The 20,910-nt window shown below is 37.2% G+C and overlaps 1 protein-coding gene across 5 annotated transcripts in view; it reads right to left on the bottom strand.

Annotated features, from left to right (window-relative positions):
* Nucleotides 1–20,910, bottom strand: part of LOC106867705 (cilia- and flagella-associated protein 99) — a 169,284-nt gene that overhangs the window by 114,963 nt on the left and 33,411 nt on the right. For all 5 annotated transcript variants that reach the window (XM_089362951.1, XM_089362950.1, XM_089362947.1 and 2 more), the window contains one exon: nt 19,844–19,995. In XM_089362951.1, coding sequence (XP_089219077.1) covers nt 19,844–19,981 — 138 coding nt within the window. In that variant the 5' untranslated portion in view covers nt 19,982–19,995. The remainder of the gene's footprint in view (nt 1–19,843; nt 19,996–20,910) is intronic.

The raw sequence follows: 20,910 nt of genomic DNA, 5'->3' as shown, positions 1-20,910 counted from the left end.
GATGCCAACAACAACAACAATAGCATCAGCAACGATGAGTCAACAACTGAGCCACTTCATGGTACCCTGACCTTCAAGAAATAGCAGCTTAATCAACTTCGTCATACCCCAATCTGTTTTTTTCTTCTTTCGGGAAAGAGGGAAATGCTACAAATATTCTTAATAATTCATGAGGTACATGCAGAACAGTAAGAGTTCAAACAATAACATAACCATTTATTGTTAATACATTTGGGCAGATTTGAACGTGAATATCTGATTGTTGTTGTTTTTCATCATCAGAGAACACCACCTTCCTTTAGCTGATGAATGATCATAACAAACACAATTCACCAGAGTAAGGAAATTGTGAGACACCACAGCATTTCCACTTTGTTGTATATCTCTTCAATCAAAGTTATTCCATTGGACTGATGAATTTAACAAGAGCACAATCTTTTGTTTATGGAAATCCGCAAATAAATATTATCTGCTGATGGGTGCTGATGTCTGCCAAACAGATAAGAATTCATCTGTTGCATGCAGAATGGTGAGAATCCAAACAATAACTTATCTCTCCAATCTCAATTCATTCTGACAGTTTCAAGCATGAATATCTAAGCACTGTTGATTTTCATCATCAGAGAACATCACTTTTACTTGGTATTTCTACCTATTAACCGGGTATGATATCCCAGTTTTTGTGTGATTTTTGCTACCTTGGTAACTATTAACATATTTTCATTATTGAAGTTTTTTCAACCGAGATAATATTAATATATACATAAATTAATATATATATATATATATATATATATACTTTATTTAAAAGCAGCAGAAATATAACAAAAAAACCGTTACTCTGAGTTTCACGTTCCCGTTCATCGGACGTCCGATGAACGGGAACGTGAAACTCAGAGTAACGGTTTTTTTGTTATATTTCTGCTGCTTTTAAATAAAGCATATTACTCTACCTCTGGTATTTGAGTACTCTTTTTTCTACCTTGTTGCACATTTCATGTGCTTACTCCGGTATATATATATATATATATATATATATATATAGAGAGAGAGAGAGAGAGACATATATATATATATATGCACTCACATCTACACATGTATACACGTATAGATACATATTTAATATCATCTGGGCAATAACCTTATAATATGCATTTCAAAGCTCTTCTACAGTCATCAGCTACCATATGCTATCATACAGCAGGAATTCTCCCCTTACTGAAATATACATGTGGAAATCCATTAGTATACACGGAATTCACACAAAAAAGATTTATAATACAAGAAGATGGAATGAACAGGCTTTAATCACAATCACATCAATTGTTTTTGTGCAATAGCATTTGCTGTTAGTTACTGAGTGTTTCACATACTATACATATTATTATATAAATATGATCCAGCAACAGCGGTGTACCTGCACATCGTCAGGTGAGTGGCTTTGAGAGCACTGCTCTATCACCAATATTTTTCCATCATTTTATACCAAAATTCTATCTTTAGTATTCCCTTTACCAAGAAAATGCTAAAATTAGAATATGGGTCCTGTTCTTTTCACTCTCCCACATTTCGCATCTACCTTCTCATTTTTTTCTCGTGATTTCTCTTCTTCCGACATCTTGATTTGTGGAACAGAACAGGCCATGTGGTCAGAGCCTGTAGATAGCGTGAGTGTGTGTATGTATATATATACATATACACACAATAAAATTCTTGGTCGGCCTGAGGCTATACTAGAAGACACTTGCCCAAGGTGCCACACAGTGGGATTGTACCCAGAACCATGTGGTTGGGAAGCAAGCTTCTTACCACAAAGCCATGCTATACACACATACATATGTTTGTGTGTGTGTGTGTGTGTGTGTGTGTGTGTATGTGTGTGTGTGTGTGTGTGTGTGTGTGTGTGAGAACATGAGTGCATGTATTGAAAATGTACACCCTCTTGCAGTGGAATGAAATCCCGTGTATGCACCCCTAGTTATTGGTAAAGCAACAGAGGTAATAAACAGATCAGTTTCCAGCCCCTTATCTGGTATCAGTTTTATTACTTAACCTCAATTTTCAGCTCATAGATAGCAGCTTTCATCTCCATATAAATTGCTGCTTAACTGACAAAGGAACGAGATCTAATTTGCATATTGGTATTAGTTCCACAACTCATTAAAAATGCTCTGTACATCAAACACAAAATGAAAATTAAAAATTATACATCAGATAACGGAGTGTATTTATGTCCACGACATGTATAAATGTTAGATGCAGGCATTGCTGTGTTGTTGAGAAATCCGTTCTACAAACACATGGCTCCAGGTTCAATCCTGCTGCATGGTACCTTGATTATCGAATGTCTTTTACTAAACCAGTGGGCTGATCAAAGTCTTGGCAGTGAATTTCGTTGAGAGGTGAGGAAAGCAGCCTATCATATATACATACATATAGACACATACATACATACATATATATATATATATATATATATATATATATATATATACGTACACACACAGACACACACACACAATAAAAACAGATAAATAGGTTTTCTGGTGTTGCTACAATCGTCTGCAGGCCATATATACATACATGTTTGTATGTATATATATATATATATATATATCAGACATACACACACACACATACACTACCACCACCATCGTCGTCGTCATTGTCATCATCATCGTCATCGTTTAATGTCCATCTTCCATGCATGCATGGCTACGACGGGTCACAGGAGCTGGCCAGACAGATGATGGCTATGATGAAATATGCTTTTGTTGTTGTTGTTGAAGGCATGTGTGTGTTTACGTATACCAATGTACACAACTGTACCATGTATATCAACTGGAACTGTACCAGTCATCAGGTTACAGGAATGTGATGATAATTTTGAAACTTTAAATTTAATCCTTTTGTTATCATATTTCTATTAGCAGACACTGTTTTTGCTTGAATAGGTTTTGAAAAAAAAAAATGAAGAATTTAGTATTATAACATGAAATTTTAAGGGAAGGTTTTAATTTAGATCACTTTAACTCTTTTGTTACCATATTTCTGTAAGCATGTACTGCTTTTGCAGCAGCTAATTTTGAAAATAATAAAGAATTTAGTAATACAACTTTGCCATTATTAAATTGGTGTTTGGAATATAAATTAAGACGAAATTTTAATGGAAGGCTAAAATTCAGATTGCTTTAAAACAGGAAATTTTTATGCTAGAATCAGAGGCAATCTTGGGCGGGTTGGTGATTAAAAGGTTAAAATTAATTTAACAGCGATATTTTGTATTGTGTTATCAAATGGTTGTTTCATGATGCAGTCACTCAAAGATTTAACACATGGTATCGGATCAGTTTGACAGCTAGACAAGAACAACTCTGAAATATCTAACAATTGCCAGGCAGAAACAATTTATTAGTCTCGGATTTGACAAGAAAGAATGACAGATACTTTTGTAGTGTAACCAATGATGTGGTTGTTTAGCAACTTAGAAACACAAGAACAGTGCAAGCAATGGATATCACAATTCATGTTTTTCATTTCTATACAAACGGTAACTTCACCACCACTGCTGCCACCACCGCCGCCACCACCACCACCACCACATTAGGCCACAGATCAGATCAGAATGAAGTGGTAAACATTGCAAAAAAAAAAAAAAAAGTTGAAAAATGTTCATCTCTAATTGCAATGATCTTATCAGTCTGAATATGCTTTAATCACATTCGGACTCGGGAACAAACTATACACTGTGTTTTGTCATGGAGAATATATCTCGCTTGGTCAGCTCACAGCACCATCGACCTGGACTTTGTAATGCTAGCATTTTGGAGTCAATTACCTCCTCATCGGTCACAGACAATAAGCAGACGGCATTGCGAGTTGAATTAAGAGATTATTCCTCTTATGCTTGTCCAGTCATTGTATGGTGACTGGCAATGCTATATGGTGGCTCGTGGTAAGGAAATTGCAGAGGGGGGGGGGGCGACAAGCAGTGATAAATGAAACTGCAATGTTGTTAGCCCAAATATGCTCAATGCACGTTCAAACTGGGGTGACAAGCTACTCACTGCGTTTTGTAATGGAGAATATGTCTCACTCTGAATCTAAGGCCAATAGTCTGAAAATTTATGGGGAGGTGATGTGTGGTAAGAAGTTTGCTTCTCAACCACATGTTTCTGGGTTCAGTCCCATTGAGGGACACCTTAGACAAGTGTCTTCGGCAGACAGAAACTGAAAGAAACCAGTCATATACGTGTGAGTGTGTGTGTTGCAAACCACTGTTTCACAACCGATGTGTGTCCTTGTAACTTAGAAGCTCAGCAAAAAGAGACTGATAAAATAAGTACCAGGTTTTACAAAAAAAAAAAAAAGGGAAAAGCTCTGGTGTCTATTTGCTCAACTAAAATTTCTCATAGGCGGTGCCCCAGCATGGCCACAGTCTAATGGCTGAAACAAATGAAAGATGAAAGAAAAGACATTGGACAAAGTGCCTAGAATGAAAATTTTCCAAGTCTTTATGTTTTGAGTTCAAATACTACTGAGGCCAATTCTGCCTTTCATCCTCCCTGGGTCAATAAAAGAAAGTACCAGTCAAAAACTTGGGTTGGTTTCCTGCCACCACCACCTTTCATCACTGTTACCATCACAACAATCATCTCTACTATAGGCAGAAGGCTTGAAATTTTCAGGGGAGGCAGGGAGCAGTCGATTAGATCTCTCCCCCTCACCCCCAGTATGCAACTGGTACTTAATTTAATTTATCAACCCCCGAAAGGATGAAAAGGCAAAGTCAACCTCGGTGGATTTTGAACTCAGAACGGAGCGATGGGTGAAATACCGGGAAGCATTTCGTCCGGCTTGCTAACGATTCTGCCAGTTCACCACCTTACCTTACCATCAGAACAATTATGATGATAACGACAACAACAATGGCAAGAACAACACCAACAACAACAACGGCTGCGATATTTCTAAATGGAAACCTTCCAAAATGCTATTTCTATAACTCAAACTGCTCCAAAGTCCTCGTTGAATGAAGAGGTGAGATGTCTTTTTAATAAACTGTTACAGCTAACAATACAATGATGATTAAATATCTTCTTCTTCCTCCTCCCTTACATACTCATCTTTCCTTCATACTAAAACACTTGGTCTCTCATCTCCCACCACCACCACACACACACTTTGTTTCCTCCTAACTACTTGATACATCCCTTATATTGAAGAAGAAGCTAACCATTCTATCCGAATGGATTCCAGGTTTTCCCAGTTTCCAGAAAGTAAGACAAGATGTCGGTCAGATTGGTGATGGCACTTTGATCTCTCAAGTAATGTCACTGTCACCGCCACCACCACCACCACCAACAACAACAACACCACCACCACCACCACCACCACCACCACCACCACTGATACTGCCTCCGCCGCCACCACCACCAACACCACCACTACTACCACCACCGGCGCCACCACCACTATCACCACCATCACCATCACCACCATCAACATTGACTTTATCAATACCATCGTTATCTTTATCCTCTTGAACATCACTATCTTTATCATCATGACCACTGTCATCATCATCGTCATCATCGTCATCATTTTAAACATCAATGTCATCATCATCATGATAATAATCATCATACTCATTGTCACCGCCACCACGACCACCACCAAAATCATTATCATCGTCATCCTCATGGTCACCACCACCACCACCATCATCATCATCATCGTCATCATCATCATTGTCGCTGTCATCATCGTAATTGCTGTCATCATCCTGACTGTCCTTAAATGTCCAGCCTCTCTTCAAGTGTTTTTCCAACAAGTTGGCACGCAGCCACAATGTCACGATTAATAACTGATGCCATTTTGAGAATAATGGTTAGTCAGACATTTTGCAGAGGCTATCTGGATTCTACAGAAGTATCAGTCAGTCAGTCTATTGTTCCAAAAGTGAGTGGTGGTGGTGGTGGAGGTGTTGGTGGTGGAGATGGTTCGAGTGGAATTACAAGTACTGAGTGACGCCACTGGTGTTGTGTTGGATGACCAAGGTATTCTTGTTTTACCCTTTAGCATTCAGGTAATTCTCTCAAATGCAATGCTTAATCATCATCATCATCATCATCGTTTAACGTCTGTTTTCCATGCTGGCATGGGTTGGACGGTTTCACTGAGGTCTGGAGAGCCAGAAGGCTGCACCAGGCTCCAATCCGATCTGGTAGAGTTTCTACAGCTGGATGCCCTTCCTAACGCCAACCACTCTGAGAGTGTAGTGGGTGCTTTTTACGTGCCACTGGCATGGGAACCAGTCAGGTGGACCTGGCATCGGCCAAGTTTGGATGGTGCTTTTTACGTGCCACTGGCATGGGGGCCAGTCAGTGGGTACTGGCATCAGCCATGTTGAGATGGTGCATTTTACATGCCACTGGCACAAGTGCCAGTGATGGAATACTGATATCGGCCAAGTTTGGATGGTGCTTTTTATGTGCCAACGGCATGAGGGCCAGTCAGGGGGCACTGGCCATAGCCACGATATTGGTAGTGCATTATCTTGAAGCTTTAAGATTATGAGGAGGTGTGATTGTTTATAAACACATACATTGCCTGGTCTGAGATTCGAACCCATGATCCCTCGACCGCGAGTGTGCTGCTCTAACCATTAGGCCATGTGCCTCCACAAATCATACCGTAGTAGCTTTAAAAAACAAAAAGCTCATGAAGAACACATTGAACAAGGTAATCTTAGATGCACTATGCCACTGACCGTAAATCTGCTCAGTCAGATATGACCTGGGACTTGACAATAATGACAACAGCAGCATCACCACCAAGCACCACCAACAACAACAACAGCATCAGTGAATTCCTGTCTTTGACAACACTATAATAACAAAACAAGTGTTCTTAACACAAGAAGCCGCATGGTGGCTGGACAGAAGAAAAACAAGCAATTAGAGTCGTATTTGTATCAGATTAGCTGTTTGGTGTGATTGATGGTGGAGGTCAAGAATGTGTCAGAGAAACATCAAAATAAATAATAAATATTTGAGGAGTGATTAGCATTTAAATAAATCATTTGAACAGCACCACAAGAAAGGGCATTCCGATATCACAGGGTGTGATAATTTTTAAAAGAATAAAAATGTATAATTTTTTGTTTTGTAAATTTGTAAATCTCTTATCATCAAATCTGTTTTGAGAAGGTGAAGGAAAGATGTTAGATTAGCAGGACACGAAACAGGGGTTAAGAAAGTTAAACAGATCTTAAGTAAATGTTTAGAGAAAGGAGAAACGGCAATTACAAAACAGCAATAAGGAGATGACATAACAGCAATAACAACAACAACATTCCTTCACATTAGAAGAGTCTTAGGAGATCGCAACTGGTTGAGATGACTCCTTGTTGGTGACTTGTGCAGTCAAAGGAGTCTTTATGTTGTTGCTTGACCTGCTGTGTATAGCAGCCAAATCACCCTCAAATTACACCATAGCACAGGCATTTTCAGTCACTGTTCAATGGTACACTTGAATGCTGTATATGGCTGTAGAGTGCAGATGTGGTTGTGAGGTATGTGTATGTGTGTGCACATGTGTGTTTGTGTATCCCCTTGTCTCAACATCACATGATAATTATAAACGAGCAATGTTGTTCATTTCCAGTCTTCCATGGAAAACATGTCCAGCCATGGGAAAATATAACCCTGCTTGGAAAAATGTGAGGGTTGGCTACAGGAAGGGTGCCCATCCATAGAAAATCTGACCCCCAAAAGTTCTGTCTGACCCATGCAAGTCTGGAAAAAAATTGACATTAAATGATGATCCACGAATAATGATCCACGAATGATGAACCACAGGCATGGCATGAATGAGTGTTTTAAAATAAATTAGAAAATTACAAAATATCATTAAGTATCTGTTTTCCATGCTGGCATGGATCAGACAGTTTGACTGGGACTCAGTAGTACAAATATCTTGTTTTCATAAGTTTTGAATTAAAATCTTCCACCAAACTTGTCACATTCCATGCTATGCTGAATCACCCTGAGAACTATGTTAAGGGTACTCAAGTCTATGGGGTACTCAGCCACTTGCATGTTAAATTCACAAGCAAGCTGTTTCAGTGATTGGATCGACTGGAAACCTTGTCATCGTAACCGACTGAGCGCCATTTCAACAGAAATATAATCACAAAAGTGTTAAAAAAAAAGAAGGCTATTTTGGATAATGTTGTTTGAAATATACTAAGCTTGAATAAAAGCAGGGATGGTCATGGCTGAAAAGCTTTTCATTATAGGTCTGCTCAATCAAGGCTGACCTAGGGCTAAGTAATAACATCACAACAACAACAACACTCAATGAAAAAATACCTGATTGGCAGTCAAGCAGTATCAGTACTTTACAGCTTTTACAACTAATATGCAACACCTGTAAATGTTAATTAATTCGTAATGTACTTTATTCCGTCTATTAGAAAGGTATATTTACTGTCTATGTAACATTTGTTAGATCTGCTTTTGTATTCTAACTACTAATTCTTTTTGCTGAATGTATATATATATATATATATATATATATATATATATATATATATATATATACACACACACACACCTACCATCTGTCAGTTTATAACAAACTCACTGTCAGAAGACTCCTGTAGCAAAGCTGAATTTTGAACCATCTTATTCAAATCCTGAGTTTAGAACCATGGCCCAACTATATTGGTAAATGGTTTACGGCACAAAAGAAATCACATAAAACTTACAAAAATAATATTCAGGTTGCCTTATCTTTACTAAGTATTTGAACAGATATGTTATGTAAGATTAATCTTGAGGATCTGATCAAAGACTTTGTAAATTAAAAAAGTAGAATGAAAACTTTTCAAATAGAAACAAAGTGGAAATATACAAAAATAAATGTGATTTTTTTTTCATTTAATTGTTAGTTTTGTTTCATTTGAAAACTAAAAATTCATTTTTTGGTTTAATATTGTTTATATTTTGAATTACATATATAAGGGGGCACTGAAATCTTTTAATTTGGCCCCTACTCTCACAGCACATCTTAATGTGTCTTGTGGAACACCTTGATTTCTTCTGTAGAACACCTTCATACATCTTGTGACAAATATTGACACCTCTTGTGGTACACCTCGATATCTCTTGTGGCATACCTTGATATCTCTTGTGGTATACCTCGATATCTCTCATGGTGTACCTCGATATCTCTTGTGGTACACCTCAATATTTCTTGTGGTACACCACAATATTTCTTCTGGTACACTTCAATATCTCTTGTGGTACACCTCGATATCTCTTTTGGTACACCTCAATATCTCTTGTGGTATACCTTGATATCTCTTGTGCAACACCTTGATATCTCTTGTGCAACACCTCAATGTCTCTTGTGGTACACCTTGATATCTCTTTTGGTACACCTTGATATCTCTTGTGGTATACCTCGATATCTCTTGTGCAACATCGTGTTATCTCTTGTAGTACACCATATTGGTGCTTGTTGTGGCACACCATTAAGGGACTTAAATAGTAATCTTCAAAACTGAGGTCTTCAGACAAAGAATGGCGCCATGACATTCATATTCTGTTAATTTATTTCAGAAGCCAAACAATGAAAATATTCAAAACTTTTCTAAAATTTAATATGGAACTTTTTACCATTATTGTTATTTAAATTCCATTGACAGTTTGGTTTCTCTCTCAGAAACCAAACCATTCTTTATAGGAAATAATATAAAGAAATATGAAAAGGAAAAAAAAAACACACCATGCATCCATAATATATACGTATATGTATATATGAGTGTGTGTGTGTTACTATGTACATCCATAATATGCATATCTATATGTGTGTGTGTGTGTGTGTGTGTATATATATATATATATATATATATATATATATATATACATACATATATATACATGTATATATATATATATATATATATATATATATATATATATACATGTATATATATATATATATATATATATATATATATATATATATATATATACATGTATATATATATATATATATATATATATATATATATATATATATATATATATACACACACACATATGTATATATATATATTAATAAACATATTATGGATGTACATAGTGACACATACACACATATATTATACACACACACACACACACACACACACACACATATATATATATATACATATATAGGATGTATATAGTAACAGATATATATATGTGTGTATGTGTATATACATACATACTAATGTACATACATACACATATATGTTCATACATATATACATATATACAAACAGACAGTTTGGAACAATGAAAAGTACATATATACACCAACACACACACACAGACACACACACACACACGAACTCCCACACAAACCATTACAAAAATATCAATAATGATTTCAGTAGTTTCATGGTGAAAGCCAACATTGATAAAGATAGAGGAATTTCCCTCCTGGCAGAAGAAAGCAGAGATGGTGAGAGGCAGACAGACAGGTAGACAGACAGGTAGACAGACAGACAGGTAGACATACTGATAGACAGACAAATAGACAGACAGACAGATAGATAGATAGATAGATAGATAGATAGATAGATAGATAGATAGGTAGATAGATAGATAGATAGATAGATAGATAGATAAATAGATAGAGAGAGAGATAAAGATAGATAGAGAGAGAGAGAGAGATAAAGATAGATAGATAGATAGATAAATAGACAGACAGACAGACAGACAAACAGACAGAGAAAGAAAGAGAGAGAATGTGTGGGGAGTGATGGATGGTGTCAGACAGAGATAGCCAGAGAGACAGTTATAGACAGAGTCACTCACGGAGAGAGAGAGAGAGAGAGAGAGAGAGGTAAACAGAGAAATACAGGTAAACAGCGACAGATGAGGAGAGAGACAAAACGAGACAGACATAGGTAGACAGAGAGAGACAGACGAAAAGAGAAACATTAAGAGGGAAAGATGTCAAGAGAGAGAGAGAGAGAAATCAGAGAGAGTAAGAGAGTAGAAAACAGTATTGAGAGGAGACAGAGAGAGTGTAAATAAACAGAGATAAGGGGAGGGAGTAAAGAGAGACACACAAAGAGAGAAGGGAGAGCAGAGAGAGAGGGAGAGAGAGAGAGAGATAGAGATAGAGAGAGAGAGAGAGAGAGAGAGAGAGAGAGAGAGAGAGAGAGAGAGAGAGAGAGAGAGAGAAGGTGGAGAGAAATGAAAAGGAAATAGAAAAAGCTTTTATATATGTATGATGTTTTATATAGCAGAACAGTAAATTATATATATACAGAGAGAGAGACAGAAAGACAGAGAGAGAGGAAGAGAGAGACAGACAGAAAGAGAAAGAGAGAGAAAAGGAGAGGGAGAGGAAGAGAGTGACAGACAGAAAGAGAAAGAGAGAGAGGGGGGAAGTAGGGAACAAAAACAGTTGGAAAAGAATAGAGACAAAAAAGAAGAAATTACGAAAGAGAAAGAAAGAAAGAGAGATTAAATAGTAAGAAAAAGGGAGAGAAAGAGTGAGAGAGAAGGAGAGAAAGTGGTAGAAAGAGAGAGAGGGGGACGAGAGAGAGAGGGGGACGAGAGAGGGACATTACAGACAAGAAGATGAAGATTTTGGTCAAGGTAAGAAGAGTCTGTCTTTTATTGAAGTACGTTAGCACAGGTAGTAGTGGTGGTGGTGGTGGTGGTTGAGAGGATAGTGTTGTTGGTGGTGGTCATGGTATTAATGGTGACTGTGGTGACAATTGATGTGGTGGTAGTTGTAGTATTGGTATTGGAGGTCGTTGTGATAGTGGTGGTGGTGGTGGTGACAGTTCCATTGATAGTGGCAGTGGTAATGATAGTATTGGTAGTGGTGGCGATGGTAGTAGTGGTGGTGGTGGTGGTTAACGCTTGTAAGCACAATAGTAGTAGCAGTAGTAGCAGCAGCAATTAAAGTAGTAGTAGGAGGGGTAGTAGTAGTAGTAGTAGTAGTAGTAGTAGCAGCTGCAATTATAGTAGTAGTAGTAGCAGTGATAGTGGTGGTAGTAGTAGTAGTATTTGTAGTAGCAGCAGTAGTAGTAGTAGTAGTAGTGGTAGTAGTAGTGGTAGTAGTAGTAGTAGTAGCAGCAGTAGTAGTAGTAGCAGTAGTTGTAGTAGCAGCAGTAGTAGTAGCAGCAGCAGATGCAGTAGTAGTGGTGGTGTAGTGGTGGTAGCAGCAGTAGTAGTAGTAGTAGTGGTGGCAGCAGCAGTTGTGGCAATTGTGACAGTGGTAGGAGCAGTGTTGATAATGGTAAGGCGATTGTTGTGGCAGCAGTTGTAGTGTTGGCTGGTGGTGGTGGTAGTGGTGGTGGTTGCGAAGGTCACAGCTGTTGTTTAACCTTTTCTATTGGCAACAATAAACAGATACACACAACATATACACGGAGACAGTCGGAGGGGAGGGGGGCGATGAGGTGAGTGGAGGGGGAGGACAGAATCAATAATTAGCAAGGGTTGGGGTGGGGGTCTCTTATAACGAAGGTAATCAATCAGTTGTTTGATGGAACATCATGGTTGTGTCAGTAAGAGTTGTCAGATTGTCACATGGACACACTACGAAAACACTCTCACAGTCCACCTGGCTGTAAAGAGGTCTCCCATCCGGTAGAGCTCACTGCTATAAAAAGCAGGAGCATATTAGAATTCATGAATGTCTTATTGGATTGCCATGTATGTGACTCTACTTGTGCTGGCATAGTCAACTTAGCTGTAAATAGGTCTCCCATCTAGGTAGAGCTCATTGCTGTATACAGCAGGAGCATACCGGAATTAATGAGTGCTTTGTCATTGCAGTTATTCTGCTTTTGCAGGCACAGTCTATCTGGCCATAAATAGGTACCCCCATGTCAGTAGAACTCACTGCTATAGTCAGTGGGAGAATGCTGCAATTCATGAGTGTCTTGTTGTGGTTATGATGAAAGCAATTACTTGACTTTCAGTGGCACAGTCTCCCTGTCTGTAAATAGGTTTACCATCCAGGTAGAACTCACTACTGTAAACAGCGGGAGCATATTGCAATTTACCAGTGCCTTTGGACTGCTGCATCTGTGACTTTGGTCTTGCTGATAGTCCACCTGGTTGTAAATAGAAGTAACAAGACAGTCGGACAAAGGAAAAGGCAATGGTTTCATAAACATTAGTTGATTGACTGGGTCACTTGAAAATACAATTGTGTTTAGAAACAGGAAGGTAAAAGGAGAAAGAGAGGACCAAAGAAAGAATGGGTCAATGACTTTGAGAGATGGACTGGAATGAAAACATTGGAATGCATTCAGAGAACCCCAGACAATGAGAAGGCTGGAAAAAATTGGGAAAAAATAAATGAAACATAAAGCACTGAATGGAGTGCTTTTGATTTGAGCTCAAGTTCTCCTAAGGAACATCAGGAATACAACAGAAAATTATTCCAGTATTTGACCCCCAATGTCTCCCGTTTTTGTTTGTAAGACTGAAGTGTGATTTGAGGGGTTGAACGAGAAGCGTTTGAAGCCGTATGAGTAGAACGTGGAAGATTAGATGTAATGAAAAATATGACCGGTGGAAGGATGCTGGATATGTGGATTCAGTGTGCCTCCTTTCATAGATAGGATGGATGGACAGACGGACGGACGGACGGACGGACGGATGGATGGACGGACGGACGGACAGACAGACGGACGGACACATACACACACAATTGATACAAGGAATCAGTTCTGAAACTTTGGTTTTCACTTCTTGCCACATATATAATTCTTGCTATCACTCTGTGTATTTTCTTTCTTGGAGCGGTAATGCCCAGTTCCAAAAGAACCACCACCACAATTGAACCATATTACAATGGAATCATGGGATAGCACCACAATGTGGCATATCCATATGTCTGCTATCTTACTCAACACAAGCTGACTAAAAAGAATTTTGTATTTTCAGTCGTTTTAATGGCCATTGGGAATTCAATGCAGCCTGTTTTGTATGTGAGGGGGGGGGGGACAGGTGAATGGTAAATTTCTTAACAACAACAAACCTTATAGAAAGGCTTCATTCTTTCAGACTTCTGTTTCTTCTTTGCCATTTTTGACTAACATGGAGAGACAAATTGTCTCCATTGAAATCATTTAATATCAACAATGAAAGTTTAAAATGTCACCTGATATATATGTCACCTGATATATATGGCTCCTGAAAAGAGTAGATGAACTAACGCATGCAAGCATATGCATGCACACGTGCACACACACACACACACACACACACACACACATTGCATCATCAGCTATCTGTCAAGGTAACAAGTGGCATACCGGAATGGTTAGGCTGGCAGAATGACCTGCACATATGTCTTGAATTCTAATTCACAGCAGGGTTCCAATTTCCTGATAAGGAATTTTTTTGTTTCTTATATGGCATCAAAGTACGCAAAAGTGTAGTAGTGATGGTGGTAATGGTAGTGGGGATGACTATTTATTTTACGTAGGGGTGCAGGCATGGCTTTGAGATGGAAGAAGCTTGCTTCCTAACCATGTGGTTTCTGGTTTTCCAGTTCAGTCCCACTGCATGGTACTTTGGACAAGTGTCTTTTTTACAACAGCCTTGAACCAATGAAAATCTTGTGAGTAGATTTGGTAAACGGAAACTGAAAGAGTCAGTCATATGTATATCACAGGTATGTGCCATCAGTAATTGCTTAGGGTAGGCAGTTGCTGACGTTTATGTAGTAAAACATTAAAAAAAATAAGTGAAACACAGGCCCGCGACTGAGTTGGAGGCAGAATTAATTCTGCCTTCATAGCATGTAAAGAAAATGTTGTTGTAGGAATGTACACAGCTCGTGTACTATAGCAGTACTATGCGTAGCTTAAATACTGAGATTGAAAGGCAGAGGAGAATTATGCCTACCTAATCTATAAAAAAATAAGATATTTTGCATTTTATACATAGTAATCAGAGTAACCTTCATAATTTTATTGAATTAGGTGTATATTTTGTCATAAAAGGAAAATGTTACTATTGATCTATTTTATTCAGCATAGACACCTGATGAAGGCTGGAGGGCATATCAGCCAAAACGTTGTGTTAACAACAAACAAGATGAGGACAAATATCCAACAAATGTAAATAATGTATACACCATCCACTGTTTTCAAATCTTCATAAATTTGAGCTCCAGCAACATGCAACAGCAACAGTCTCAAGTAAAATCATTCCTCATCCTTCGGGCTAATGGTGTACAATCTGGAGATGACTTTATCGCCTCTTCTTTGTCTGCGCTTTCATACAGTAATCTGCTTATTGAAGACATAACTGTATGGAATATCTGAATAATGCAAGCTCCGGGCATTTCCATCTCTTTGATACCAAACTGTCAGTGGTGTGTTCTTCTGTGTTGCTCTCTCAAGTGCCTGACTCTCTTGACCCTCTTCAAAGTATACAAGTGGCAGCTGGATAGGCGGACGAATAACTGAATGAGATCTGACATGCATTTTATTCTCAAGCAGGTGCCACATACTTTCTGGAGCGCTCACATGCATAGCATCTAAATGGTTGCATATTTCATTCTGCATAATCCCATTTCTACAGCTGGATGTGCTTCTTAACGCCAACCACTCCTAGAGTGTTGTAGGTGCTCTGTACATGCTATTGGCATGGGGGCCAGTCAGGGGGTACTGACATCAACTATGTTTGCATGGAGCTTTTTATGTGCCACCAGCACAGGAGCCAGTCAGTGGGGTACTGGCATCGGCCCCATTCGGATGGTGCCACTGGTACAGGAGCCAGTCAGAGGGTACTGGCATCGGCCACTTTCGGATAGTGCTTTTTATGTGCCATCAGCACAGGAGCCTGTCAGGGGGCCACTGGCCACAGCTACGATATTGGTTAGTGTATATATATATATATATATATATATGTTTTTAAGCCCTTAAGTACTCTCATCCTATTCTCCAGACAAAAACACCAAAACAAAACAAAGAAAAAAATTGTTATCAGTTATGTTTCTCATCGAATCAAATGAAAGAAAACAGAATAACTGACAATCTCTTGGAATATCAAATACACACACATACACACACACATATGTATATATATATATATATATATATATATATATATATATATACACACATATACAAATATTTATATATACATGCATACATACATACATACATATATATATATATATATATATATATATATATATATATATATATATATATATATATATATATATATATATATATATTCTTTATCTTTATGTTGGCTAGACTTGAGATTGACTAAAACATCTAATTTATGTTTTCTCTTTGTCAACAATGATTTTGTGTGGTCTGTGGGGAGGTGGTGGTGGTGGAGTGGGGACAGTGGCGGGAGAAATAATATTTATGTTCCTATTGACTTTATTTACGTTTTTTTTTTTTTCCTTCTTTCAACTGACACTAAATGTTCTGGAACATTTCCAAAGTTGCATCAACCATTTTATGATGCCACTGAAGTTTTGACTGATAGCTATATATATATATATACATACATATATCTATCTATCTATATATATATATATATATATATATATATATATATATATATATATATATATATACATACACGTGTGTATGTGTGTGTGTGTGTGTGTGTGTGTGTGTGCATGCATGTATGTGTGTGATCAATATTTTGCCAATATACATATATATATATGTATATACATAAATACATATATGTGTGTGTGTGTGTGTGTGTGTGTACATATATATATATATATATTAGATAGATAGATAGATAGATAGATAGATAGATAGATAGATTGATGGATGGATGGATGGATGGATGGATGGATGGATGGACGGACATGATGGATGCATATGCACAGACACACACAAACACACACATGGTGATGCAGAAACACATACACTATATACACTGCTAAATAGATTCAGGTCATTTACTCCAAGAGAAATCATTTTGGATCCAACAACAACAGCAACAACAACAACACCATCCAGATCCTTACATTGTTGTATGAAATGTTTCATCTATTTTCGTTACTCCTTTACATATCTTTTAAAAATTCTATCATTATCATCATCATCATCACCATCATCAAAATTATGATTATCACCATTATCATCGTCATCATCATCATTCTCATCATTGTCGTCATCATCATCATCATTATCATTATTACTACTACTATTGTTGTTGTTGTTGTTGTTTGGGATTGTGATATGAGAAAACATTTTCGGTCTGTTCAAGATTTCATTTCCTCCTGCCAATTTGGCAGAAAATCAACAGTTTTAGAGGTATTTTGTCGACGCTGATAATCATCTTTACATCTGGGATTATATATCCCATCATCTTAAAATTGATTTGATGCTTTTATATCATCAATTGAATCAAATCAATCGATCCAAGTTAATATTCTCATTGCTACTCTCTCTGTCTCACTCATTTTCTCTCCCTCTCTCTGTGTCTATCTGTCTGTCTGTCTCCTTTCAGTAGTCTACTGAAATAATAACAAAAACACTACTACTATTAATGATAATGATGATGATGATGATGATGATGATGATGATGGGAAAATATTAGTGATGAAGATGATAATGAGGATGATGCTGATGATGATGATGACAATGATGATGATGATACCAATAATTATTATAATTATGGTAATGATAGCAATATTATTGGTCACATTAATAACGAAACAAAATGAAACAAAAAACAACCTCACAAAATTCAAAAGAACATAAACTATATTTATTCATATATATATATATATATATATATATATATATATATATATATATATGATGATATATATATATACACACAAATATATGTACACATTTATGTGCATATACATATATATATATATATATATATATATATATATATATATATATATATGTATAAATATATATATAAATATACATGTGTGTATGTGTAGTGTATATATATGTGTGTGTGTATATATATATATATATATATTATTATAAAACACTAAAAACATTAATTCACAAGCCATGTATTTTCTTCTTCTTCTTCTTCCTTTTCCTCTTAATAGTATATAAAGATCAATCACTACGAACATGATAACGAGGTACTGGAGTGGATAATTGACATCAACGAGCAAACGATGATGGAGTGGACGGGTTTGGGGAAGGGGAGTCCATTTTGGATTGAGGAGGAGTTGATGAAAAATAATTACATTAAGACTGTCACAAAATATTAAGACATTGTTGTTTTTTTGTTTTTTTTATCTCCCCACCCCTACCTCTGTTAACTTGAGAAAACGTTGGTTCAATCTCTGTCCTCGGTAGTCCTTTTCACATTTTTCTGCTATCTAAAAAGAATGTTTTTTTTTTTGTTTTTTATCAATTTTTAAAACTAACTTGGTGCAGGGATGGCTGTGTGGTAAGCAGCTTGTTTCCCAAACACATGATTCTGAGTTCAGTTCCATTGCATGGCACCTTGGACAAGTATCTTCTACTATCGCCTTAGGCTGACCAAAGCATTGTGAGTGGATTTGGCAGATGGAAACTGAAAAGAAGCCTGTCGTATACAGGGTGCAGCAGAAGTAACGACCTTTTTGCATTTATTAACTTTTATAGTATATAAATGCTTATTAAGTAATTTTTTTATTGAACACAATAATTTATTCCATTAATTAAAGAAATGAATAATAAACTCATGAAAAAAATCGCAGACGTTTTAGGAAATAAAAAATGAAACTCAATTAAGAACTAGAAACCTCAAATACAAAAGGGCGTTAATTCTGCTGCACCCGATGTATATACATATGCATATATATATATATATATATATATACATACATACATACATATATATATATATATATATCTATATATAGGAGCACTCCATCAGATATGATGACAAAGGTCCCAGCTGATATGATCAATGGAACAGCCTTGCTCGTGAAATTAACGTGCAAGTGGCTGAGCGCTCCACAGACATGTGTACCCTTAACGTAGTTTTCAGGGAGATTCAGCGTGACACATAAAAATTCCTCCTTTGCATCAGTTGTGGGAACAATTGTGGGAAAAATTGTGGGAACAATTGTGGGAAAAATTGTTGCTGTCAGCAGCAGCATCACCATTTTAATATTCAATTTTCCATGGGTCAGACGGAATTCCTTGATGCAGATTTCTTATGGCCAGGTACCCTTTCTGTCACCAGTCCTCACCTTTTTCCAAGAAAGGTAATACTTTCCCATGACCAGACATGTTTTCGCAGAAGATTGGAAATGAAGGACGTTGCATGTATGACAGAAACACTCATTTACAACAATCAAACTCAAGACAAATAGACACCAACACACACACACACACACACAACAAGCTTCTTTCAGTTTCTGTCAACCAAATCCACTAACAAAGCTTTGGTTGGCTTGAGATTAGTAGGAGACACTTGCCCAAGGTGCCACACAGTGGGACTGAACCTAGAACCATGTAGTTAGGAAAATGAGCTTCTTAACCACATAGCCATTCCTGCATCACATATTGGATATCATATTCCAAAAAATATTATCATCTCTAAAGATATGAGGTTAATAGTTTCAAAAATGATAATCTAAAAAAAAGAAAAAAATCTTTTCAAATATTTAAGCATTTAATTATAACCCTTAATTATAACCCTTATTTACGCACAAATATAACACCTGCTGTTGGCCAGTGATCAAACTGGCTGAAGCGTAGTTTAAATGTAAACATAAAACAACTTTTGATCTTTGAAGAAGTTAATAATCGGGAAAATTATAATCTCAAAAGAAATTTTGCTTTGTTTACCTTGACTTTTTGTAAATATTCGTATATATGAGCTTCTATGTCTTTGGAATTGGCATCATAAGTGTCCAGCAGAGAGATGCAATGATCAAGAAACTGAGTTGCGTCTTCCTCAAAAATTGTTGTCTGGGAGGTTGCCATAGTTCTTCTATAACCTAATTCAAAATACACCAAACAGAAACAATAAAAATATAGAGAGAGATGTACATACATACATACATCACCACCACCACCACCACCACCACCACCACCACCACAACCACCACCACCACCACCACCACCATCATTTAAGGTCTGTTGACCATGCTGGCATGAGTTGGACGGTTTGACCGGGGCTAGCAAGTTGGAAGACTGCATCAGACTCCACTCTGTTTTGACATGGTTTTCTACAGCTGGATGCCCTTCCTAATGCCAACCACTCCAAGAGTGTAATGGGTGCTTTTATGTGCCACCAGCATGGGTGCCATTTTTGTGACACACGTATCTTCCACGACTGTGGTTTTACTTGACTTGATGGGTCTTCTTCTCAAGCACGGCATAATGCCAAAGGTCTCAGTCCTTGCCTCCATGAGGCCCAACACTTGAGAGATGCTTTTATTACACGCCACTGGCACAGGTGCCATTTGCATGACACCAGTATCAGCCATGGCTGTGATTTTACTTGGCGTGATGAGTCTTCTCCTTGAGCACAACATAAAGACAAAGATCTGGGTCATTGCCTCTGTAAGGGCCAACATTTGAAAGGAGCTCAACCACTTTGCCTCTGTATGCATACATACACACACACACACACACACACACATATATATATAATATATATATATATATATATATATATATATATATATATAAAATTATAATACAGGGTATCAAGAGATACCACCACGCTGAAAAAATAGCAGTCAAATCCTGACTCCAAAACCACTATAAATGTCCGCAAGGCACGATTAGCGAAGACGAAGACCAAATAAACCAGTAAAAATCCTGTCCGGGATCGCACGAGAAGTTGTTTAGGCGGGCTATTTAAGCTAGTCGTGTGCATAGGTGCATATATATGTATGTATACGTCC

The sequence above is a fragment of the Octopus bimaculoides genome, chromosome 14 (genome assembly GCF_046866305.1).
Source record: "Octopus bimaculoides isolate indiv1 chromosome 14, ASM4686630v1, whole genome shotgun sequence".
Taxonomy (NCBI): domain Eukaryota; kingdom Metazoa; phylum Mollusca; class Cephalopoda; order Octopoda; family Octopodidae; genus Octopus; species Octopus bimaculoides.
This window is presented reverse-complemented; position numbering and strand designations above follow the sequence as displayed.